This window comes from Vigna unguiculata, chromosome 11, assembly GCF_037176805.1.
Source record: "Vigna unguiculata cultivar grain cowpea cultivar isolate G323 ecotype 2 chromosome 11, ASM3717680v1, whole genome shotgun sequence".
NCBI classification, from domain to species: Eukaryota; Viridiplantae; Streptophyta; class Magnoliopsida; order Fabales; family Fabaceae; genus Vigna; species Vigna unguiculata.
The window spans coordinates 16,150,876-16,161,221 of NC_140802.1; the positions used below are offsets into that span (position 1 = coordinate 16,150,876).

Below are 10,346 nucleotides of genomic sequence, written 5' to 3' on the forward strand. Positions count from 1 at the left end.
TATTTGTTCTCTTATAATACACATTACTTTTTAAATTTTTATTTTAATTATTTTTCACAAAACAAAATATTTATTTTAATTATTTTTTATCAATTCTCTTAAGATTTTGTTTTCATGCACAACACTTAAATCCAAAGTCATGTTTAAAAGTAAATCAAGCATAAGCTTAGAGTCCTTTAGTGATTAAATGTATATCTAAACTTATGTACCCTGTCATAAATATTTACTAAACCCTCAAAACTTATTTGTTTTAATTTTTATTATATTCTCTTAAATTCATGAATGAGATTCTACATCAAAAACTCTCAAAAGACCCATATGCCCCTCCGATGAGTCATGGAATCTTTCACACACCCACATGCATGTATTAAGTGCAACATTGGAGGTGTTCGTAGGCGATCATTTCCATTTCCCACAGCCACATAAGATCATGGCCTTCACCTTGACTTTGGATGGTAAATAAAGCTACATACATATCATCATCATCATCATCATCATCTTCTAGTGAAAGATGTGTGTTTTCTTCTTGTGTGAAGCCAAACCCACAACAACAACTACAAGCACAACCATTGGAACCCAACATAGTGCTGAACAACCTCGGTAAATAACCATGGATAGCACCGAAGACTCGTCAACGAGTTCACAACAACAACCGAACCTCCCACCCGGGTTTCGGTTCCACCCCACAGACGAAGAGCTCGTGGTTCACTACCTCAAGAAGAAAGTTGATTCTGTTCCTCTCCCTGTTTCAATCATCGCTGATGTTGATCTCTACAAGTTTGATCCATGGGAATTACCAGGTTTGTCTCCAATTTTACCCTTACAAATCGCAATCTTTAAACTCTATTTGTTGCTCACAGTATCATGATTTTGGATGTTTACACTCATCAACCGTAATTTCTACATAACTCTTCATTTTGTATTACGATTTTGGATTTTAATATATTAAACTGCATGATCCACACTTCTGATTTTTATCTGGGTGTGAGTGTATTCACATAGATGACCTCACCAAGTGGAATAAGAAAATCTTTTGTATTATAATTTAATTTGGATGAAAAATGAAATGGGTGTTATTAGTTTTTCATTTTTGTTGTTTTCCTTGGTTTTTGCTCATACTTTTTTGTTTGCATTTGGTTATGCAGCTAAGGCATCGTTTGGGGAGGAAGAGTGGTACTTTTTCAGTCCGAGAGATAGGAAGTACCCAAATGGCGCGAGGCCAAACAGGGCTGCAACTTCAGGGTACTGGAAGGCGACGGGCACAGATAAACCCATATGCAGTGGAACTCAAAAGGTTGGTGTGAAGAAATCTTTGGTTTTCTACGGAGGAAAGCCACCAAAAGGGGTGAAAACCGATTGGATCATGCATGAGTATCGTCTCGCTGAAACCAAGCCTAACAACAGACCACCTGGGTGTGACTTGGGCCACAAGAAAAACTCCCTAAGGGTAAACCTTTTTTCATGTAAAAGATACCTTTGTTCTGCTTCGCTTTTCAGCACATCATGCACATCACTTTTTCCCCCACTAGACCCTCTCCTCATTAAAAGTTAGGATATATTAAAATAATAAATAAAACCACATTGTTGAAGCATGAATCACACTTTCTGAGTGAAGAAGTGTTTATAAGAAAGAAAAAAAGCACAACAAGATGAGATGAAAGTATTTAATATTTAACATGAATTGGTGCATGGATTTGTAGCTGGATGATTGGGTGTTGTGCCGGATCTACAAGAAGGGGAACACACAAAGGTCAGCTGTGGAGCATGAGAGGGATGATTCCATGGATGACATGATTGGAGAAGTACCTTCTTCCATGAACGTGGGCCACATGAATGCGAGATTTCACCTTTCAAAGATGTCTACCAGCTACAGTGGTGCATTGTTGGAAAATGACAGAAACACGTTAGAAGGGGTGGTTATAGGCAATGGTGTGAATGGAATCAGCACTACTACAAGTGCCATGCCATCTCACTTTGGCACTTCAAACTCCAAGCCAGATCACCTTCCTTTTGCCCTTTCAAACAACGCTTCAGCCTCCAAAAGAACACTCTCAACACTCTATAACTGGAACCACGACACTGATCAAAAACACTTCAATTTGGACAATAATGGTAATGTGAGTGTTGTGAGGACTGAAGAAGACAACAATGCTTCTCCTGGCTCCTTTGCTACTCTGCTTAACCAGCTCCCACAAACACCTTCATTGCCTCAAATAGGGTCTATGGGAGATGGGTTACTTAGGACACAATACCAAATACAAGGGACTAATTGGTACGGCTAACTCCTCTTTCGGATATATGATATCATAATTATAATGAATGCACAAGGAGGAGCTCAACTATGGTGTGGCAAGGAATCCTCAATTGTGGTTTAATTGTCTTAGGAAAATTGAAGAACGTTAGAGTACTCTCTAATCAATGTTTTCCTTCAACTATTTGCAGGTAGCTCCAGGTAATTAATATCACATGAGGTGAGGGAGTGAGCCACATGGTACTTAGTTTTATATATAGATTCATATAGAATGATAGGATAGAGATATAGAGATAGATATAGAGACATATTTGCTTGTTTTATATTGGTGTGTAAAGAAACAAAAGAAGGGTGCTCTTTGTGTACAAAATTTCAAGAGGGTAAGAAAAAAGAGTTGGCCATTTATATTTATATTTATATGTATACTTTGCTCTAAGATACAACTGAAGAATGTAGAACATATACTTCAGAATGAAATATATTGATGCAAGAGTTTAAATATATATATATATATATGTGTTTCTATATCTAGTTCATGCTTGATGTTTATCTAATTTTTATTTGTTTATTATGTATGACTAATTAAATTGTTAAGCGAACAGAACTGAAAGAGATTTTGTGTCACGTCTTTGCATGTAACCTAGGTATAACCTAGATGGCTGTTGATTAGCATTGTAAATATCTCTATCATTTGGCCTGAATGATTTTGGCATCTAAAGCAGGTTAGGTAGAATGTGTATCCATACACAAGGAAACAAAAAAGTATGCAATATTATTTTGTTTTTTATAAACAATAATTTTCACTGCCTCTGTCTTCTTGTATGATATAGGGGCCCGTCTTGTACCAAAACAAATATTTATTTTTATTAAATAATGTGTGCAACTGCAATCTTGTGTTTGAGACTTTTTAGATTGATACCCCAGTTATGAAAGAAGGGTTCTGAATTTTGTCCCAGATGATCACACTCTTTGAAAACGAAATGTTTGTCATGACTTGTATTCTATCTCATGATATTAACCTTTTTCTATATCTGATTTTCTGGTTGGTAAAAGTAGTATATCATAGTAATAAAAAAAAGGTCAGGAAGATTCATAAGTTATTGTGACAATAACTATGCTATTTCCTATTTATTTAATTAATACTCATGATGGTATTATCGGTGGATCATGTGTCATCCATGCTTATGATTTAAGTCGATAATGTTGATGCACATTGTCAAATTCAATTTTTTTCCTTTTTGTTTATATTCTTAACGTTATTAAATTTTCGTGGCATTGTGATGCTATGATTACACGTGATCATTAATAGAAATTGGCTCTTATGCTATATAACTTTCTTCCCCATATTTTATTCTTTCTAAATCGGGCATTGGCATCGTGCATCGCCATTGATGCCCGTAGGCATGTAAAATGTAAACTTTTAAATGTTATGTTTAATTAGTACAATGATATCTACTTTTGTTTGAATGTATTACTTTAGTATCCGTTTTTAAAAATATGTTAGTTGAGTATCAACTCTTGAAAAAATGCCTTAATTAGGTTTTTTTCAAACAAAAATTATTAACACCGTTAACGGTATTGATATTTAAAATACTTACAAAATTAAGTATTGATATTTATATTAAAATTTAGTGGTAAAAGTCATAAATAAAATTAATGGTGTTAATAATTTTTTTTCTAAAAATGAGCTAATTGATACATTTTTTCAAAAGTTGAGACTCGATTGACACCTTTTTAAAAGTGGGTACCAAACTGATACATCTGAGTGAGAGTATGTATCATCAGACTAATTAAACCTAAATGTTAATATATATATATATATATATATATATATATATATATATATATATATATATATATATATATATATATATATATATATATATATATATATATATATATTACAATTTGGTGACATTGACTTTACACTAAATATTATCTAGTGATCCATCATAATTGTGTCAATTGTCATTGTTAGGGTCAATCACTCCTTACTAGTGCAGTTTTAAGTTTTGACAACACCCTATATGCTTCGGTTCTGGCGCAAACGAGGAATATCATGACGCGGTGATATTTTTGTAATTTAAGTGAACTTTTATGCCTCAGGTCTATTTAAAATCAAGGCAGAATAGGTATTATGCCTCGGTTATAATCAAAATTGAGGCAGATCAATCACAATTTTCTTAAAATTCCCGCTATTTTAAATATTTTAAAATGATCACATATGTTTGCGCCTCAGGTCCCACTAAATTAAGGCATGAAAGAAATTCTGCTTCGGTCAGATATAACCCAAGGCCATTAAGTTGCAGTATTTTTCCAAAAACTGCATTTTTTTATATTAATTTATAAGAGAATATGCCGCGTGTTAGTTTTAACAGAGGCACATGGAGCTTGTTTGCAACGTGAAACGCGCACGCGCCAGTTTCTCCACTACTCCCTACGCCAACCACCCCTCCACCGTCGTTTGGCCGTCGAACAAGGTGTTGCTGGGCCACCTCCATTGTTGCGGGATTGAACGGTATGTAGATAGAGGCGTTGTGCTAGGGTTTTGTCTTACGTGCTTGGCTCTTTGAACACTTTCTCCACCCGTAAGCACTTTCAAAATTCAATCTTTCAAACTTTTCATTTCCATTTCCATGGTTTTTGTTTTGAATAGACTTATCTAGTTTCAGCTACCCAAGGACTCCAACAAACACATGCTTGCAAAACAAACAACGTTTACCAAGAGCCAGGTAACACCACTTCTACTCAACAATTGTGTAAAAGTTTCTCCTTTTAACATTATAAAGATTATTAAAATTTGGGTTTTAGGTACTGAAAATTGGAAATGGAACCAGTTTCAAATTGGTTCATAAATGCTCGAGTTCAACTTTGGAAGCCAATTGTGGAGGAAATGTACTTGGAGGAGATGAAAGAACACGAACTAAATAGTAAATTTTTTTTTAATTTTTGATGTCCATTAGGTCTTAATTAAAGTAAGATTTGATGCAATAATCTTCATATATACCTTGGTTATAAACCAGGTATAAACCTCTCCCTTTTTTACCTCGCCAGGATATGCCTCAGTTATGAACGCGCGATAAAAAAGCCAAAATAACCGTGACAAAATCTCCTCCTTGTACTAGTGTCTCATCTGAGGTATTGACTACTTTGGAGCATGTGCTCCATCACGGGTTTATCCTTAAAAGGCACCTCAAAGGGTGGAAGAAGAAAAGAATATTTAAACTGCCTTTTGCCTCAACTCATAAGTGATGTGAGACCATTGGATGTCATAGAAACATAATCCCTTTAGTTGAGGTCTAAGGGGGATGACTGTTCATCCCCAATGGAGCACTTAAGGGATAGATTGTTCATTTTAGAACCTTGTTATTGGCCTCACGGTGGACGTCAATGTTTCGATCCCAAGCCTACCAAGTGACATTTTTAGATTCAATCACCCTTCATCTAAGGTATTGTCCGCTTTGAATTCTGTGCTTCGTTACAATTTTGTCTGTAAAAGACAAGCCTCATGGTGGGCGACAATGGTTCAATCCCAAGTCTGCCGAGTGACATTGTTAGGGTCAATCACCCCTCATCGAGGTATTTTCCTCTTTGGATCCTATTCTCCATCACAACTTGTTCTTAGAATGCGCCTCATAGGGTGGAAAGGAGGAATGAGTATTCAAACTGCCTTTGGGCTCGATTAACCGATATGAGACTATTGGATGTGGTAGGAACAACACAAATTAGAGAAATGAGGGTAATAAAGAATTAAATATAATAAATAATATTTCTTAATTATTTCATTAGAGGAAAAAGAGTTGAACCATGAGGCAAGGTAAAATAATACACTTTAAATAATTTAAAAATTAAATTGTTAAAGTCGATGACTTTAAAATTTGATAAATAATAAAAAAAATATGATTTAAAGTATTGAATGAGATTTTATAAGTTGATAAGTTTTGTTTCTTGTGAATTTTGTTTCTATAATTGTTTAATGTATTTTTTTAGTGAACTAAATCAACTCACCATATATTCTTTGAAAATAGGATTACCAAACAATTGCTTTTCAATCTAAATTAGATTGTTTAAATTCAATATTCCACAATTAACACAAAGTTGATGTACAATCAGTTTATATTGTGGATCAATTTTAAAATATGGTTAACTCACTGGATTGACTTTTGATATGAATACCAATTAAATATTCATGGATTTCTTTCCAATTAATATTATTTTTGTATTTTTAGATCAAACTAGAATGGTGTGAATGGATATAAAGTGTTATGGATAAAAACAAAGAAGATGCAAATGAAGATGGTTTGAGGACATTGAATGATTTGCATTGTAAGTTAACAAGATGGTAGGGATGTAGTAGAAGAAGATGAGATGAAATCAATTCATAGCCCTTACTCCACTTAATCTAATTACTACTATCTATTTTTTCATGCACTCTTTATCACAAACCAGAAAAACCCAAAAACTAATTATCAATATACTTGTTAAATCCTTGTGGATTCGGCACTTATTGATACTACTACGCACCAGTGCACTTGCTGGGAAATGATTGTTGTGAAATAGTCATCATCCACCACAGGAACAGAATCCACCACAAGTTGGGCTAAAGAGCCCTTAATTCCATGTGTGCACTAACAACCTTAGGACGATAATGGTGTTGTATTTTTGTTCCAACTATTATCTCCCCACCAGAAATAACATTGATATCCTGCTGTAATCGTCTACAATTAGATAACTAATGACCAATCATTTTACAAGTTGAACAAAATAGAGTCAATTTCTCATAGTCCACACTAGCAATAAAGGAAATATTGGCATTTCCACCAAAATTTGATTAGGAAAATCAGATAACAAATCAATATCAACAAAAAACTTGCAAAGAAACTTGCAAAGATAATGCCACATGTGACCAATGTCGTACCCAATCAAATAAACAATTTAAAATGTAGTACGAGGAGTTCTTCCAAGGTTGTCTCCTAGTGACCACTGTTCTCAATCAAAGGTTTCAGTTTAACATAGATAGGGGGAGTTTCTTGGTAGATTCAAAATGCAATTAAAAATGGTGAATGAAATAGTGATTAAAACGTATTTGTTGCAACCGAAATCACGATGGGACGACGAACCAAAAAATGAAATTTGCAAAAATAGAGAGTTTGGAGTCGCCACCATAGTTATTATAGGAAACTATGAAAAACCATAAAAAAAAAAGCAAGGTCTGCGAAAAACCAAATTTAGGATCCGGGAGTCGGTTGCGCGTGGGGAAGGTATTAGCACCCCACAACGCCCGTCCTACGACGGTACCTTTAATTAAATGTGCAAAAGTTATGTGGTTTTTCAAAATATTTAATTTTCCCAAAAAATAATATAAAAGGATGTACAAAAGAAACAAAAACATTTTTTTTTTTGGTTTTTTGAGCCCGACAAGGATTAATCCTTGCTCCTACGTATCTCCATTTACAATGGAGAATCAGGGTTACGTAGTTCTTTATGAACAACTATTTGGAACAATATTTGAAAAGTGATTTAATTTTTTTTAATAATTTTGAAAACCTTTTTATTTAAATTTTTAGTATTATTTTAATATTGATGTCACGCGACGCAAGCGGCCAAACAGACATTGAAAATAAGTTCTTTTTTTTAATCTTTGATTTTTTTTATCTTTTATAATTTTTCATAATTTTTTAAAGTTATTTAAAAGTGAATGTGAATGTCACTACGGCGTGACCAACCAAATAGATATTAAAGAGTAAACAAAGAAAACTATTTATTATTCTTAGATTGATATATACATTTTAGAAAAAAATGAACCAAAGTCTAAGTGGGTGTCATGCGATGCGAGCGGTTGAACAGACACTAAAGAAATGGGAAAAAAATATTTTTTAATGATTTAAAATAATAATAATAATAATTGACAAAAATAAATAAAAAAAGAAGCAACTAGTAGTTCAAAAATGTTCAATATCTCCTCACCTTTTCTCCTTTTTTTTTTTGCCTCCTTCTCTAATATTTTTTTGTTTTTTTTTTCAAAAGAGATAAAAATGAGATGGGTTTGTGTGGGAGGTAATGAGAGAGAAAGAGAGAGGGTATAGAATGTTTTTTTCTCTTTTTTTTCTACCTCCTTCAATATTTTTTTTGAAAGAGAGATAAAAAAGAAGATGTGTGAGAGTGGTGATGGGAAAGAATTAGAGAAGTGTAGAGAATTTTTTTTCGGTCCGTATGACAGAGTGCGTATTTATACTCACACCTTGCAATATCAATGCAATCTCAGTCTTAATTGTAATGAACAATATAAGGAAGGCGTTGGTCATGATAGCAACACATTATGGGAATCAAATCGCAGCAAATCAGAGCACAAAATCAATCAAGATCAATAATATTGATTCTAACCGTCAACAAATCAGAGAACAAAATCAATCCCAATTAGTAATATTGATTCTTACCATTTGAAGAGATATTGCTTCTAATCATTACAATCATATGACTAATTTCTCTTTCAGAAACAAAGGGTATAAAATATTTGAGTTGTTGGGCTCATGATAATGAGTGTGATAATTAATAACAAATTGGACTCTTCCTTCTTTTTTCTTTTTTTTTTCTTTTTTTCATCTCTCTTTTCTTTTCTAAAATTAAAGTTTTTGAAGAAAATTTTGTTTCATATTTTTTTTTATTTTCCATTAACTTAAAACTTTTAATTTTTTTTTATTTTTTTTGAAAATAAATTTATTCACCCAGATGAAATTGGGTGTTTATAATATTAACTCCTTCATTTGAATGCAAATTCAATTATCACTGGTTACAAAATTAGGGTTCTATTTTAACTCTCAATCCACTCGAATTTAACCAACTAAATAGAGATTAAAACAAGTTTCATCATGCAATTAATGAATTCACACATCCATTAATCTGAAATAGTGTCAATAACACACACTACATTCATTAAGCATGAACAATCTTCATCATGCAATTAAGGAATGCACACATCCATGAATCAGAAATAGTGTCAATAACACACACCACATTCATTAAATATGAACAAGCTGAGTTACACAAATGCCTAAATTCTATATTAAGCACATATAGATTAATTTCATCCATTAAAGCAAAAATTCAAGATGAAGAGTAAACAAAAACAATAACCTAAAATTGAATAGAGCAGTCCTCAAAGTTTCATCACATTCTCTTTAAGGAATCAATACAAAAAGTCTAGATGGCCACAGAAATGGACTTACAATACAGTGAAAGACGAAAAATGCATCATAAAGTATAAAGGATGAGAAAATAAACGTGAACCAGAATGCAACTATGCAGAGAGAACAAAAAACCCTAGCTAGGTGATTTTCAAGTGTAGAACAAGAGAAACCCCAAATGGGTGTTATTCAAAGCATAAAAACTGAAAGGAAAGGGGGATTTGTATTTCATAACATGAATAATTAAAGTCCCACAACCCCTTCATGTGGTCACATCACATTAAAGGCCAAAATCCTAGTTGACCTAGGTATGGGCCCAAATTTGACCCAGTAACACACCCAAAAATAAGAAACTATAAAAATGCTTTCCTTTTTGATAACTGATATGGAAAATAGGGTTGACATGGAACTATTGATATGGAAACCTCTCTTTAGCCCAAGAAATAAAAGTCTAGGCCCAAAAAATGCTTCAGAACAAAACTTGAAAACAATTAAAAGCAAAAATTAGACCAAGTGAATTCAAATTAATTGAAATATGAATAACTGGCCTAAGCCAAGTGATGAAAATATGATGACAAGAATATTATGCATGAATGAACAAATAAATCGGTACAAAAAGATAAGAAATAGGAGAAAATAATGGCTCATCAATGTGATATTGAGTAAATCGGTTTCGGCTGCCTATACTCCAACGATAGGTTATGAATGTGAACCCAACATTGAGTTTTCGTGAATTTCATGGAAGCTGGGACAAAATCTTTTGTCGAAGAAAAATAACAAAGAATACCTAGAGATAAATTCCAAGTTCCAAAAGCCAAAACCCATTGCATTTCTTGTAAAAAAGAAAAAGAAAATTCAAAGAACTATTTGCCATGCGAAATTGCCTTCCATTGACCCAACTGCTTCCGAAC

At 33.2% G+C, this 10,346-nt stretch overlaps 1 protein-coding gene across 2 annotated transcripts; it reads left to right on the forward strand.

Moving 5' to 3' along the window:
* Nucleotides 1–403: 403 nt before the first annotated feature.
* On the forward strand, nucleotides 404–2,754 carry LOC114170041 (NAC transcription factor 56-like). 2 transcript variants are annotated; one of them, XM_028055509.2, is made up of 4 exons: nucleotides 404–800; nucleotides 1,146–1,447; nucleotides 1,701–2,272; nucleotides 2,443–2,754. In XM_028055509.2, the coding sequence occupies exons 1-4, from the start codon at nucleotides 611–613 to the stop codon at nucleotides 2,444–2,446; spliced, it is 1,068 nt and encodes a 355-aa protein (XP_027911310.2). In that variant the 5' UTR covers nucleotides 404–610; the 3' UTR covers nucleotides 2,447–2,754. The 2 variants fall into 2 exon arrangements, with proteins under 2 accessions (XP_027911310.2, XP_027911309.2); XM_028055508.2 differs by having other exon boundaries at nucleotides 1,701–2,754.
* Nucleotides 2,755–10,346: the final 7,592 nt, after the last annotated feature.

What these genes read in the sequence shown, in the direction of transcription:
- LOC114170041 (XM_028055508.2), top strand. Translation starts at nt 611, where the DNA reads ATGGATAGCACCGAAGACTCGTCAACGAGTTCACAACAACAACCGAAC. An exon ending in TGATCCATGGGAATTACCAG is followed by an intron (nt 801 to 1,145) that starts GTTTGTCTCCAA and finishes TTGGTTATGCAG; the next exon opens with CTAAGGCATCGTTTGGGGAG. An exon ending in ACAAGAAAAACTCCCTAAGG is followed by an intron (nt 1,448 to 1,700) that starts GTAAACCTTTTT and finishes ATGGATTTGTAG; the next exon opens with CTGGATGATTGGGTGTTGTG.